The sequence below is a fragment of the Sciurus carolinensis genome, chromosome 8 (genome assembly GCF_902686445.1).
Source record: "Sciurus carolinensis chromosome 8, mSciCar1.2, whole genome shotgun sequence".
NCBI lineage: Eukaryota > Metazoa > Chordata > Mammalia > Rodentia > Sciuridae > Sciurus > Sciurus carolinensis.
The window spans coordinates 148,192,693-148,206,814 of NC_062220.1; the positions used below are offsets into that span (position 1 = coordinate 148,192,693).

A 14,122-nucleotide genomic window follows, 5' to 3' on the forward strand; every position below is an offset into this window, starting at 1 on the left:
CCACGTCTAGTTTTTACTCTTCTGTGAAATTTTGGTGAGATGTGTATAACAATTTACCATTTTAGCCACCAAGTTAAGTACATTTACGGTGTCACGAGTTACTCTCCATTCCTAGAACCGTGTCCTTTGACAGAACTGGAACTGTGCACACTCCCTCCTCTCCTTTCTCCATAAACCCTGGCAAAATTCTGTTGTCGATCTCTGAATTTGGCACCCTCAGTACCTGTTGGAAGGGGAACCACGTGCTTGTGATTTTTCCTCTGACTTTGTTCATCTAGCAAAAAGTGATCGGCTTTGTCCATGTTTCAGCCTGTTAAAATTTCCTTTCAAAGACTGTACGATTCCGTGCTGCTTATCCACGCCTTCACTGGTGGACCTTGGACGATGTCTGCCTTTTCCTGTTCTGAACAGTGGTGTGTGAACGTGGTGGGGAGCCTTCTCTTCGCGCCCTTTTCTGTTCTGGGCGTCCTCCCACAGGTGGAAGAGCCGGTTCAGCCCTGTTCCATCTTGGAAGCGTCCCGGCGCCATCTCACGCTGCCCGCTGCAGGCACAGGGCTCCTGATCCCCACTCCCCTGCCAACACTGCTGGCTCTCTTCCCATAAAAGCCTTCCTGTTGGTATGAAGTGCTCATTTTCTTTCAGAGAACTTTTGTTCCCAAAGAGCTAAATTGTTAAGAGAAAGAAGAAATTCTGGTCTCACCGTGACCTTCTAAGGTCAGAGCCACTGACTCTGCTCTTTTGCTTCTTAGAGTGGTTATACCCTCGTACGGAAAGATAGCGAGGAAGAAGTCTCTCTGCTGGGAAACCAGGATATAGAAGAGGGAAGTAACCAAATGGAAGATGGATGCCGAGAAATGACGTGTGAAGAGGTAATCTTTTCATTTGCTGTTGATAAGCTTAGATAAGCAGTGAGCCTCTGTAGAGATGACCATCGGGACAGAAGTGATCATCGCCATCTCAGAAAGCAAGACAGCGGTCACCGGTGGCTTCCCAGTGCTGCTGGGGTCATGCTGAGGGTGTCAGACGGAGGGGTCTGGGATGTTGTTCTGCCGTTTCTCTTTCACCCTGGGATCTGCCGAGTGAGGTTGCTGTGTGCCTGAAGCGACTTGGGTGTCATGAGCACTGTGGATTCAGCCAGAGCTCTGCCACAGCTGCAAGAGCTGGAGATCTGGCTTGCGCTGAGTTCGAGGGGAAACCTGCCGGCTCACGTTGGAGAGAGCGAGTTGCTTTCAGGAAGCTGGTCGCAGTTCTGAGCGGCCCTGCCTGGGCTCCTTCTTTGTACTTCTGTACGTTCTGGAGCTGGTTGGCCCCACCATGATGGAGCCTGGCCACAGGTGGCCCTGGGCGTACTTGCTTCAGCCTTTCTCGTGTTCACGTGGTGCTGGGCATTGAACTCAGGGCCTCGGGCAGGCGAGGCACGCGTTCCCCTCCGCATTGCACCCTCTGCCCTTCTCGCCTTTCAGTGGGAGAGGAAGTCACTCGTATCTGATTACCTGATTACCGCAGTGGGAAAAAGTGCCAGGGACGAGCCTGCGGCACCGCTCGCCATCCTGGCCAGAGACTGCCGTCTTTGTCGGAGCTGCCGTAACCAATACAACATAAGTTTGGCTTAAATGATCGGGATCTGTTTCCCATAGTTCTGGAGTGGGTGTCCGTCCAGTATCAAGATCTGGCAGCTGGCTTCTCCTGAGGTCTCCCCTCAGATTGCATATGGCTGCCTCCTGCCGCGCATGGGGTGGCCTTTGCTGGTGTTGCATTTCTGGTCTCTCCCTCTCCCTGTGGGGACATCAGTCCTGTTGGATTAGGGCCACCCTCAGGACCTGTTTAACTTTAGACACCTCTGTGAAGCCCCCCTCACTTTGGGATCAGGGGTCCTGCATGCATTTAGGAGGCTACAGGTCAGTCCCCGAGGCTGTGGGTGGGGAGTAGGGCTGGGCAGGGAAGGGTGGGTGCTGGGCAGGCAGGCACAGCATGCACAGTCCTCTGATGTGCCTCATTTTCTTGGAAACTGTATTGGGCTTATTAAGTATAAAAAAATTCTTATACTCAACATTTTTGTCATTGTTATGTAATTTAGTGTCTGAGTTTGAGATTACTAATAATTCCGTAGACTCGTCAACAGCAGAAGGCAGAGCGGGGGACCTGAGGGCATCTTGCCCAGCATCCGGCAGCCTCTCTGCTCTCAGGACCCTCTTCTGCTCTTCCCTTGGGACCTTGTGCTCACAGCACGCTGACCGGGGAAACGTGCCTTTGGGGCAGCGTCCTCCAGTGCCCTCCTGTGGTCCTGCAGGGACACCCTCCCCAGTGGGAGCGGGCACTGGAGCAGAGTCCAACCCTCTGTCCTCTCTCCCAGTTTAATTTTGGAGAAATACTGATGACGCAGGTGATCCACTCCATCGAGTACTGCCTGGGCTGCATCTCCAACACTGCGTCCTACCTGCGGCTGTGGGCGCTCAGCTTGGCTCACGCACGTGAGTTCTGGTACTGGGGGCATTTCGAAACTCGAACAACTCGGGCACTGAGGGGTATTGTAAATTTTCAAGGGAGACCCAGCACTGTGTCCGAGTTAGTGTGTGAACTAGTACTGTTGCGTTGTATGGACTTCACTTAATAGATGATTAACAGAATTTGTTTTTTTTTTTTATTTTTGGTACTCAGGGTTGAACTCAGGGACACTCAACCACTGAGCCTCATCCCCAGTCCTTGTTTGTACTTTATTTAGAGACAGGTCTCACTGAGTTGCTTAGCGCCTCACTGTTGCTGAGGCTGGCTTTGAACTTGAAGTCCTGCCTCAACCCACCAAGCTGCTGGGATTACAGGTGTGCACTACCATACCTGGCTAGTTTTATTTTTTGGACTGGGAATTGAACCCGGCTGTATTCTACCACTCAGCCACATCCCCAGCACTTTGTTTTTGGTCTTGCTAAGTTGCTTAAGGCCTCGCTAAGTTGCTGGGGCTGATTTTGAATTTGCGATCCTCCTGCCTCGGCCTCCTGAGTCTCTGGGATTACAGACGTGCGCCACCACCCTGGCTTGAGCCACAGTTTCGATTACGGGCAGTCTGGTGGTTCTGATATTTGTGAATTTCAGTTTCTGCAGTTTATCATGTGACACCTATTCCCCAACAACACTGTTCAATTTGTAGTTCTCGGTTGACTGTGAGTAGATATGTAATGTACACTTCACTGCAGGCTCTTTAGTCCACAGATCATGCAGATCACACACTTGGGCTTTGTGATCAGAGGCCAGTCACATCTCTTCTTCCAAAGCCTGTTGGCAGTTGGTCACTGCATCTGCACTCAGTTCATGCACAGACACAAAGCACCCACTTATGTTGCCTCCTTGTCCAGTAGCAGTCCCAGAGGACAGTTCACAAAAATGGGTGACCACAGGGAATTGGTAGGCCAATTAGGAAAGGAGGTGACTCGCTAAGTACCAGAAGAGGCACTTGCTCGCATGGGCTGCTCAGTTGGCCAAGTCACACAGGGCGCCAGCGCCACGCCTGTGAACCTTAAGGGGCTGGGGTGTGTGTGCTTTTAGAGAACACACTTCAGGACCCAGCGTTCTGATCTTTTGGAATGAGGACCTACTCTTGCTTTCATTTGCAACCAGCAGTAAGAGCGTCAGGTCTTGGCCGAAAGCGAGCCTGTCCCACGGCTTCCTTTGCAGAGCTCTCCGACGTGCTGTGGGCCATGCTGATGCGTGTGGGCCTGCGGGTGGACACCACCCTCGGAGTCCTGCTGCTGCTCCCGGTGATCGCGCTCTTCGCGGTTCTGACGATTTTCATCCTCTTGATCATGGAAGGGCTTTCTGCGTTTCTTCATGCCATACGCCTCCACTGGTGGGTCCGCGGAGTGCCCAGCGCCCGGTTAGAACCTGGCCCTTCCCCACCACCTGCAGCCCGGTGGCCGGGTCCTCTTCCCAGCAGAGGCATCTCTTCTGCGCTTCTCCGAGTTAAGACCCTAGTTTGTTTCTGAAACCCCATTGGCCAGCGAAAGCAAATGACGCCCATAGACGAAGCCCGTGTTTGCGGCCTCTCTTCTCTTTGGGCCTGGCAGACGGCTTCGTTGTGAATGCCTCTTGGGATTTCCCAGTGCTCCATAAATAGTACATGTCACTGCTCCGCTGTGCACCCTCCAGGTGCACAGCGGGTTCCTGTCCCCTGTCTGGCAGCTGGGAGGTGGTGGGCGGGGTGGTGCTGCTCTCAGATGTCCAGAAAGCTGGTGTGGGAGGGAGGGGCCCTTCCAAGTGTACATGCCTGTGCCAGGAACGATATGATGAAGCAATTTTACACAGAGGCTTCTTTTAACCTACACGTTATTTTAAGGAGCACAGAAATGTTATTTCACAATCTTCCATTAACATTTTTTTTTTTTTTTTATTGTAGGGTAGAATTTCAGAACAAATTCTACGTTGGTGCAGGCACCAAATTTGTTCCTTTCTCATTCAGTCTACTCTCATCGAAGTTCAGTGACGGTGACAACGTGGCATGATCATATTGCTGTAACCAAGGAGCTTTCAGATTTATGGAGAATATCATGTTATAGAATTTCACATATGTCAGATTTATGATAGGAAAAATTCTGTCTTCATTGATTGCCTTATGATATAGCCAAATAATTCTGTAAGATATACCTCTTCCTCATGTTAAATATTTGTAAAGTTTATCAGTTTCAGACATATAAGTTTCTTTTGGTTTTTATTATAAGCAAGTGTCAGTTCATGCCAAATGTCATGTTAAAGTTATTTTTTAAAATACAGAATTGGGGGAGAGAAGCCAATTTTGAGTGGCTTATTGAAAATGGTTTTAGATACTTGATTCCTTTTAAACCTTATTAAAAAATACAGAGTTATTCAGTCACCTGAATTTGTCAGATAATATTTTACAATAGCTGAAGTTAAAGCATAGTTTTTTAAACAGTTTAATGATGGATAATCAGAAGATTTACCTATTCTGCTTGATCAAAAATATGCAAGCATTTTATATTGTATGTTATCTAGAATTAACAGTAGAGGATTGTTTCTACAGTTTCATCTTGTTTTAATAATTGGGGGAAATGGTATAAAATAACACACAACAAATGGTTATCCCATTTGTATATTTTTTGAAGACTAGTTACCCATCCTTACAGGAAACCAGTTATAGTTATGGTAATTGTATGTTTGGAAAGATAAACTAAATACTGAGCCTTAAAACCCACTGTGGCTGTGGAGGACAGTATGTGGATGCAGTTTGAACTCAGCGACCAGCCTGGCTGACGTTACTGAACCAGAAGAGTTTATAACCGAGTAAGAATTAAAAGTAGTATTTGTATATTTTTATAGAAAAATATAAATTAAGATATTTTACCATGAAGAGATTGCACTTATCCTTAATAATAGCATAAATTTTTACTTTCAGACTAATTCTAAACAAAGTTCTGATAAGGATAGAGTTAAACTTTCAAACACTATTTAGATCAGTTGTAAACTGATTATTAAGCCATTGATTTTTATAGTTTTGAATTTAAATTCATCTATTAACTTGACATTTAGTTTTGCATGAGTTCAAGTCATTCCTGTTGAACATTTTGGTCTATTCTGTGTTGTTGTAAATTATGCTGATTTTCATATTTTACCTCAATTGATTTCAGATAATTATTTGGAAAAAGAAATCTGACATATTTTCACATTCTCAAAACTGAGTGACACTTCAAAAGGCCGTTTGCCCTGTGTTCCTCTAGCCTGCTCAGGGTGGAGGGCAGGGCCCTTTCATGACAAGCCAGGATAGAGGAGCCCTGTAATTAAGCAATCTTTCAGTTAATTTCATGGCCTGTTTGCTGAGAGTCATGAACTAAACATCATGTGACATGATCACGACTCTAAATTTAAACCTTTAAAAATTACAGTAAAGACTCTGTGGCTGCTTTGTAAGTGTCACCCAGAGCCAGCTTTTCCTCCATATGTGATTATCAAATAGAAAACATTGCTAATGAGACTCCTGGAATGACCTGCTCTGAAAGTTGTTTCCTAGAAAGTATAATGCCGGGCACTTGTGGGGGAAACTGGAACCCAGGCCACGCTGCTCAGTGGCTTCTCCCTTGCAGCTGGTGTTCCTGCAGGTTGTCCTCCAACCATTTGTCACTGTCCCCCAAGGATCTGTGGTAACCAATTCATCCTAAGACTTCAGGGCGCTGGCAGCCGGGGACACAGTACCTGCTGGAATTTTTACTACACCAGCTAGTAACTGTCACGGGGCCGCTTTTTAATTCTAATGAACTCCTCCTTTCGAGGTATGGAATGAAGAGAGTCACTTTTCAACTGAAGTCTATGTAGTACTTTTTATGTAGAATGTAATTATATAAAAAACAAATTAATAACCTAACTTTTGTGAAAGAACTCTTTGGAAATAGTTAACAATGGTGAAATTTAGACCCCGGGAGAAATTTCATTTCTTTGTAAGTTGCTTGGTCTCCATGTCATGTTACCAGAATGGCCGCTGTTGTTCTGTTTAAAGAAGCTGTGCAAGAAGTGCAAGTGTATTTTAAGGGATATTGTATTCCCTTGATGGCAGTTATCCAGAGGAAAAACGGTTAGTTGTCTGAGGATGTTAAACATGTTTATCTTTCTGAAGAAAAATGTCACAACAGCCACATTGTCCGTTTCCATTCAGATGTTTACTGCAGTGTGTTGACAGAGTCCTAAAATAAAGACCCAAGGGACTTCTTTAGTAAAACAGAATATGACTTCACCCTGGAATAGTGGGATGTGCTCATGGTCAGCTAGAGGGGTGAAGGGGGTTGAACACCTCAGACTCTCCATCTCCCAGAGGACTTTGAAAAGACTCTCCTGCTGAATCTGCTGTCCTCATTTCTGGAATGAGCATTTTTTTCCCCCAGACAAGTTCTAAGTTGTTCAAGTTGGCCTCAAACTTGTGATCTCTTGTCTCAATCTCCCATCCCAGCCACGTGGATTATCTGCGCTGGACTTGGAGTGGGTATTGTACAAGATTTTGGTCTCAGTGGTCAATCTGCAATAGTTTAATAAGCTGTATAGCATAGGTAATTATGATGTTGATCAGTTACATATTCAGACCTTTTAGAATTTGACCCATCTTGGGAAACAAAACCAAAAATAACTCCAGCAGCAGTTCTGCAGTCGCATTTAAAAACAACAAATTCCTGTTTTAAAGTTATAAAGCCACGTTTGCTTGTGTGCCACGTGGTGTCTCTCCAGGAAGGATATTAAGAAATCTTAAGGTGCTGGGAATAAGGCAGTTTGGAGTAGTCGGTTTCCTACTCAGACTACTGATGCTGAGCTTTGGTTTAGAATTTTAAGAAATCCTTACAACATGCCACCTGTTCCCTGATGGAAAAATCAAGAAGGCTAGGTTCCCGGGGTCAGCCCTATGATGTAGGGGCTCAGCTCCCTGCCAGGGGAAATGACGATGAATAAGTTAGTATTTTGCTCCTCAAATGCACGAAAGGACAAATCTGCATCCTCGTTACCAGTATTGAACTTCCTTTTGCTAATGACAAATAAATACATATATATTTTTAAGATGTGGGTGTCTTGCTTTACTGTGCCTGGCTTGGCTGGAGAGCCAAGGAGCTCCGCCCCTTTTCTCTAACCCTGAACTCCCAAACGAACCTGGCGGGTCTGGGAGCTTTGCGCCGGGTATTTGTCCCTCTGGTGCCAGGGGGTCCACCGTGGCGGTGGCCCAGAGCTGAGACTAGGTCCTGCCGCCTCCGGGATGTCCAGCCACGTATCTCACCTCTGCTTTCTTCTCTGCAAAACAAGCGCTCGACTTGCGGGCGTAGCGTGGTTCCCGGACTCGAAGAAGCGGGACCGAGAGGCGTGCACACCGGGGGCTCGTCGCCGGACCTACACGCGCCTCTGCAGCGCGGGGCGGGCCTCGCGCTGGCCGTTGCCGGGCGCCCGTTGCTAGGGGCGCCGTTGCCACGGACGCCCGTCTGGCTAGCCACCGGGCCCGTCTCTTGCTCGACTCCCGGTGCACCGCGCAGCGCCATGGACGATCTGCGGGTGCTGTGGATGCGCGACCGCGTGTACACGGCCTTCGGCCTCACCGACCCCCAGCTCTTCGAGGAGCTGCTGAACCGCGACGACGGCGATGTCGAGGACCTCATCCTGCACTTCCTCAACCAGGCGAGCGACGAGGAGGGCGCCTCCACGCTCTTCTTCTACCGCACCTTGGTGCCCGAGGAGGTGGAAGTGGAGCTCGGTGAGCCCGCCCGCCGCCGCCGCGGGTGCAGCGCGGTACACCTGCCGCCCCGCCGTGCGCAGGCGCACAGCGGCCGACGGCGCTCCCCTGCCCTGAGGGTTCCCGGCCCGCCGGCAGGCGGGCCTGGAGTGGAAACCCACAGCGTGCGCTTATTTAGCCCTTGCTGTGTACGGGGCACAGTTCCAAACGCTTCAATCCACTCATTAATCCTGGGGGTGGGCGGGTTGCCGTCCCTGACCCTCGCTCTACGAATGGGAGGACTGGCACCGGGAGGCCGAGTACCTCGCCCGCAGTCGCAGAGGCAGGGAAGCGCTGCTGTCCAGTAGCATGCGTGGACGGGCGGGAGGCCGCCCCGCAGGGTGAAGAGATGCCTCCCAAACGGGGCTCTAAAAACGGCAGTACGCCTTCAGTGTTCGCGTCGAACCAGCTCAGACAGAGGGGCGGGGAGGCTGGTGCAGAGGCGGACGGGGTAAGAGACCGAGCGCAGGGCGCCCTGGGGCGGGGAGGCTGGTGCAGAGGAGGACGGGGTAGGAGACCGAGCGCAGGGCGCCCTGGGGCGGGGCCGCGGAGCACGGCCGTGAGCCTGTGGCTCCAGCCTCCAGTGCTAGTCTTCCTCCGCACAGGTCCCTTGCAGATCCTCTGACATTCGCGGTTCCAGGCAGACCTATTTTTTTTTTTTTTTTTTTTTTTGAATAAGGGTACTAGACACATTCATTTATTTTAAATATTCATTGCTATTTTTAAATTATTTTTGGTTGGACCTTTTATTTATTTATATGTGGTGCTGAGACTCAAACCAGATTCTCACACGTGCCAGGCAAGGGCTCTACCACTGAGCTGCAACCCCAACCCTAAATATGCATTATTTACTTGCAGAAAATAATACACGTATTTATTATGGAGAAATCCAAACCCACAAATAAACAATAACAAGTTACTTGTAGCACTAAGAGAGAAGACCACTTGGTAACATTTTTGAGCTTCCAGTCTTTCTTTTTCTTTTCTTTTTTTTACCCCAAGGCAGAATTTTGGTATATATTTATACCTGGTCTCTAATTTAGGCTCTTTCATTATCTCCAAGTGAATTCATGGCTACAAGGACACACTTTACAGGCGGGACTATTAAACATGTATCTCCATGTCAGTGACCTTGATACTTCAAAAAATTTACACCAAGACCCTGAAAAACAAATGTGACTCGGGCTTCTTGCCACCGAGAGGGCTTCTGTTACTGACTGAATGGCTCTTTTCTGCTGCGTCTACTAGTGCTTGGTCAGCCCCGCTGTCTCCTGCCTGGATATGCTGTCCTTTGTGGAAGCAGTTTTGAGTCTCACTTCACAGGTTCTCCCTCGTTAATTTCTGGTCCCTCCAAAGGTCACTCAGAAATGCCCCCAGCTGTGACCTGCTTCTGGGACCCTCTGCCCCGTCTGCCCTGTTAGGTATGGTGAGAATGTTGAGCATACTGTCCCTGGCAACTCTCAAGGCTGCCGACCCCTGAGGTTCCAGGGCTGCCTTGTGTTGGTTTCTGGCCGGAGGTGGGAGAGGAGCCTCTTCTCCACCGCACTGGGCATACTGTCCTCACTCTCTGCTTACTAAGCCTTCAGCCCTCAAAGAGCCTTGAATGATCTAATTGGATCCTTTCTTCCAGGGACATTGCTTCTTGGAGTCCCGACAATTGCAGACATCAGTCAGCAACCTACTCACCTCTAAAAACAGTCCCTCCAGTATCCCCAGAGTCCTGGTCCCTTAAGTCACATAGCAGAAGCGTAGAAAGTAGAGTGAGGAATCCAAGCTTCTTCCTCCCGAAGCCCTGTCCTGCTCCCGCTCCCGCAGGGGCCACTGGGGTTAGAGACTTGAAGGACACTTCATTTACCCATTCCCGAATTAGTGGGCACTGGACCTTTGCAGTCCACCCAGAATGCAGCAGTGTCCCCCGACCTCTGTGTGCCCTGTGTATTTCTGCAGCACAGGTCTCTGAGAGTGCACCTGCATTGCGATTTGGACAGGGCTGCCAACCACCCTGCACGGAGGCCCTGCCCATCCCGCCCAGCCTCGGTGGACATGGTTCCCTTTTCCTAACAGTCTCATGGACACTGGGTTGGGTCAATTTCTTTTTTTTTTTTTTTGAAATAGGTGTAAAGCAGAAGTGCTTCCTTGGTTCCAAGTTCCCTTTATATAATTCCTAGTGCACTCCTTCAGTTTTTAGAAACAGCAGTAACATGTTTAGCATGCAATTCAGCATTGTGACCATTTTTCTTCTTTTTTTGGGGGGGGGAGTACTGGGAATTGAACCCAGGGGACTTAACCACTGAGCCATTCTCCCCAGCCCCTTTTTGTACTTTATTAGAGACAGCGTTTTGCTAAGTTGCTTAGGGCCTCACTAAGTTGCTGAAGCTGAATTTGAACTCAAGATCCTCCTGCCCCAGCCTCCTGATCTGCTGGCCATTGTGACCATTTGTAAGTGTAGAGCTCAGTGTGGCTAAAAATACTCATAATGCTGCAACCAGGAGCCTCTTCCCTGCTTTGAGTTCCTTCAGGGCTGGTGGTGAATCTGTGATCATTCTTGGTCCCTCGTCTCCTGGCAGAATTAGCGCAAGCTTTCCTTCCCGTTCTCGAAGGCTGGCCCCAGCGACTGGACTTCCTTCGTTTTACTGAAACATGCATGAGTCTCCTGGTGGGCGCCTCCCCGTCCCTCGGCTCCACCGAGGGCAAAGGTGTCAGGCGTTTCATGCAGGAAAGATCACGTTTTGCGTTTCCTTTTCCATGCCTGGGCTCTGAAGACAGCGAGATGCCCGCCACATCAGAAGAGGAGGAGGAGGAGGAAGAGAGCGCGTCCACCGACCGAGGGCCAGGTGCGGGGCGGCGGGGCGGCCAGGGCAGGGGCCAGTGTCCTCCCGCAGTTCTGCAGATCCCACCTGGAAAATCAAGGTGGCGGGGCCCCGCTCCCCTGGGGCTCTGGGGCGGCCCTCCCTGCTTCCTCGGCTCTTCCTGGCCTGGCTCCTGTCTGCTCCTCAGCCTCATCCTGGTGTGACTGGCTCCCCTGTCCCTCCTCTGAGACAGGCGCCAGGTGCTGGATTCAGGGCCCACTGTCCCCCCGTAGGCTCTTGGCTTAACTCGAGCACCTCCAAAGTCGGGCTCTGTGGACGGGAGTTGGGGACAGTGTTCAACCCAGCAGGGCTCAGACATAAAGGCCCTGTTCTCACACAGGCAGGCAGTGTCCCCTCCTGCCAACGACAGCTGCGTCCCTTTCAGAGACTGTCCCAGGCGCAGTGGGTCTGCACCCAGGATGGCGCTGGTGGCCGGGTGGGGAGCACGGCAGGGCAGACGCCGTAGACTCCGGCAGGCACAGCGCCACATGCTGCACCCAGGGCAGCTTCCGGAGGTTTCTGCCGCAGGGACATGGCAGGGGGACTTCAGCAACATACTCTGGCCCAGTTCTCTGCAGCAGTGGTCACTGACAGGGGCCGATTTCGCCCCCAGGGGACTTGGGACAATGTCAGGAGTAGTGAAGGGAGTGGGGACTCCTGGCCTCTGATGGGTAGAGGCCAGAGATGCTGCCCAGCACCCTAGAAGGCTCAGAAGAGCTGCACGACTGAGCGGAGTGGCCACACACTAGTGAGGGCGGAGACCCCAACGCGGACCGCTTGGCCTGTGGGGCTGTCCCGCTCCCCACCCCAGCTGCCAATCACCTCCGCTTGCCTGCCGAAAGCAGGAGCCAAGGCCCAGGGGCCACTTTGCAGCCCGGGCGTGCGAAGCTCAGAGCGCAGAGAGGTCTTTGGCCATCTGGGTGGCTCCTTTGGTCGGCTGACTTTCAGGAGAATCTGTTAACCAACCTGCGATCTCCTCAAGAGAGCAGCGACGGGAGGGCCGTGCCCGCTGGTTTCTGTAGGAGGCCAGCCACCGCCGGGGCCACGGCAGGACCTTCGGGACCTTGGGGAGACGCAGAGCCTTCAGCCCTAGTGGACCTGAGGCCCAGGCCGCTAAGCGGGTGAAGCCCTGTTCTGCCCGTGGATCACCCGTGTTTCTGAGTCAGCATTTAAATATATTTCCCCTTTTTCTTTTTATGGTGGTAAAATATCTAGAATGTACAACATCATTTTAGTTTTTTCTAACAAGCACTGATATTTCTAAGTGTGTTTTGTGTGTGTGTGTGTGTGTGTGTGTGTGTAAGAACTGGGGATTGAACCAGGGGTGCTTTACCGTTGAGCCACATTCCCAACCCTTAAAGAAATTTTTTTTGAAAATTTTGAGATAGTCTCACTAAGTTGCTGAGGCTGGCTTCAAACTTGTGGTCCTCCTGCCTCAGCCTCCGGAGTTCCTGAGATTACAGGTGTGCACCACCGTACCTGGCTCCTAAGTGTATTTTTGATTGTAGGTCTTTACTGGTGGCCTCATAATGATGGCATTGCTGTCTTACAGACAGTTTCCTCTGCTGGCCCGCGAGCTGGGCACTGGACCAGGCTATTGTCTGAGCCTCCAGAATCTGGCCGGTAGAGGTTAGGTTCCATTTTATGGACCAGGATTCAGGCACGTCACACTGAGCTGACTCCAGAGCCACACTGGCTGGGCACCGTGCCCCTCGCAGCGGCATCTGGGCCCTCCAGGGAATCTCCCCTCCTCTGTTAGGGCCTGGCTGGTTGGAAGCTCTCAGGACCGAGACTCCCCGGTTCCCCCGCTGACCTCCATCACTGGGGACACGGGAGAGTGGCCTTCTTCTTATTTAGACTACTTTCTTCTCACCCCCTGTGAGGTTTGAGTCTCATCATGAGAAAGGGAGTGCCCCCTGACATGTTGGCTAAAGTTTTCCTCTTAAGATAAACCTCAGGAAATCCCTCAGGAGACTAGCTGGGACACGCACGCGCACACACGCACACACACGCACATGCACACACGTACACGCACACGCACGCACATGCACACACACACTCGCACACACACGCACATGCACACACACACTCGCACATGCACACACACACTCGCACACACGCACACACACGCACATGCACACACGCACACACACGCACACACACGCACATGCACACATGCACACGCACATGCACACACGGGCATGCACACACGAACACACAGGTTGATTTCTGATGGACCACCTGGCATGAAGTGCCCCCTCCCCAGTTGTAGTGTAAGTCAAACTTGTGATTGGACATTGGTCAAGGACACACACGTGCGGCCTTTTGATAACACGTCCACCGAATGAAACCCGCTGTGTACGAGTGCAGGCTGGTCTTGCAGGTAGGAAACCGTTTTCTGCCCTTTTGATCTTCCACCTTGGATCCTGTTTTGCAGCTAAACTTTCGCACATCAGCGGCGAGTCCTTGTTTTCTCCGGTACTCGGCACCGAGGATGAAGATCTAGAAAATCTCTTCACCAAAGTATGCGTGGCTGCCCGCTCTCCTTGGTGGGGCGGCGGGGCAGGAGGGCCCAGGAGTGGCAGCCAGCAGCACCCCGAAAGGCTTGAGCCAGGGGTGCTTTACCACTGAGCCACGTCCCAACCCCTAAAGACTGTAGGGTAGGGTCATGGAACCCTGCATCCGGCTCCCAGGACCTTGCCTGGACGGAGTGACCGGCAGGGAGGACTCACAGTGTCCACTCAAGCTGTTATCCTCATGGTTCTGGTTTATCACAGAGGGGGGTGGGCAGTGGAGTCTGCGGGGCAGGAGGGCACGGGGTCCAGGAGACGCCTGGCGCCAGCTCCCGGCTGTCCTCGCCCGTGGAGTCTGGACGGCGCCAGTTCTCACCCCAGGTGTCCTGCAGCCAGGGAGACCCCACTTCCCGAGCCCTGCTGCCCAGAGATTTTACTGGGGGTCAGTCACAGCCACAGAGTGTCCACGTGGCTGACCTTGGTCACTCGGCCTCCCCTTGGCCTCCAGCCCCACCCCCACT

General features: G+C 51.1%; 2 protein-coding genes across 3 annotated transcripts in view; both read left to right on the forward strand.

Annotated features, from left to right (window-relative positions):
* The window catches only part of Atp6v0a2 (ATPase H+ transporting V0 subunit a2), a 33,127-nt gene extending 25,586 nt beyond the window's left edge, over positions 1 to 7,541 (forward strand). For both annotated transcript variants that reach the window (XM_047559958.1, XM_047559957.1), the window contains exons 17-20: positions 750 to 869; positions 2,354 to 2,471; positions 3,670 to 3,841; positions 4,388 to 7,541. In XM_047559958.1, coding sequence (XP_047415914.1) covers positions 750 to 869; positions 2,354 to 2,471; positions 3,670 to 3,841; positions 4,388 to 4,493 — 516 coding nt within the window. In that variant the 3' untranslated portion in view covers positions 4,494 to 7,541. The remainder of the gene's footprint in view (positions 1 to 749; positions 870 to 2,353; positions 2,472 to 3,669; positions 3,842 to 4,387) is intronic.
* A 454-nt stretch (positions 7,542 to 7,995) lies between these two features.
* Positions 7,996 to 14,122, forward strand: part of LOC124991542 (dynein axonemal heavy chain 10-like) — a gene marked incomplete at its 3' end in the record, with an annotated part of 28,184 nt that continues 22,057 nt past the window's right edge. The window contains exons 1-3 of the mRNA XM_047562204.1: positions 7,996 to 8,221; positions 11,002 to 11,073; positions 13,526 to 13,611. Coding sequence (XP_047418160.1) covers positions 8,008 to 8,221; positions 11,002 to 11,073; positions 13,526 to 13,611 — 372 coding nt within the window. The remainder of the gene's footprint in view (positions 8,222 to 11,001; positions 11,074 to 13,525; positions 13,612 to 14,122) is intronic.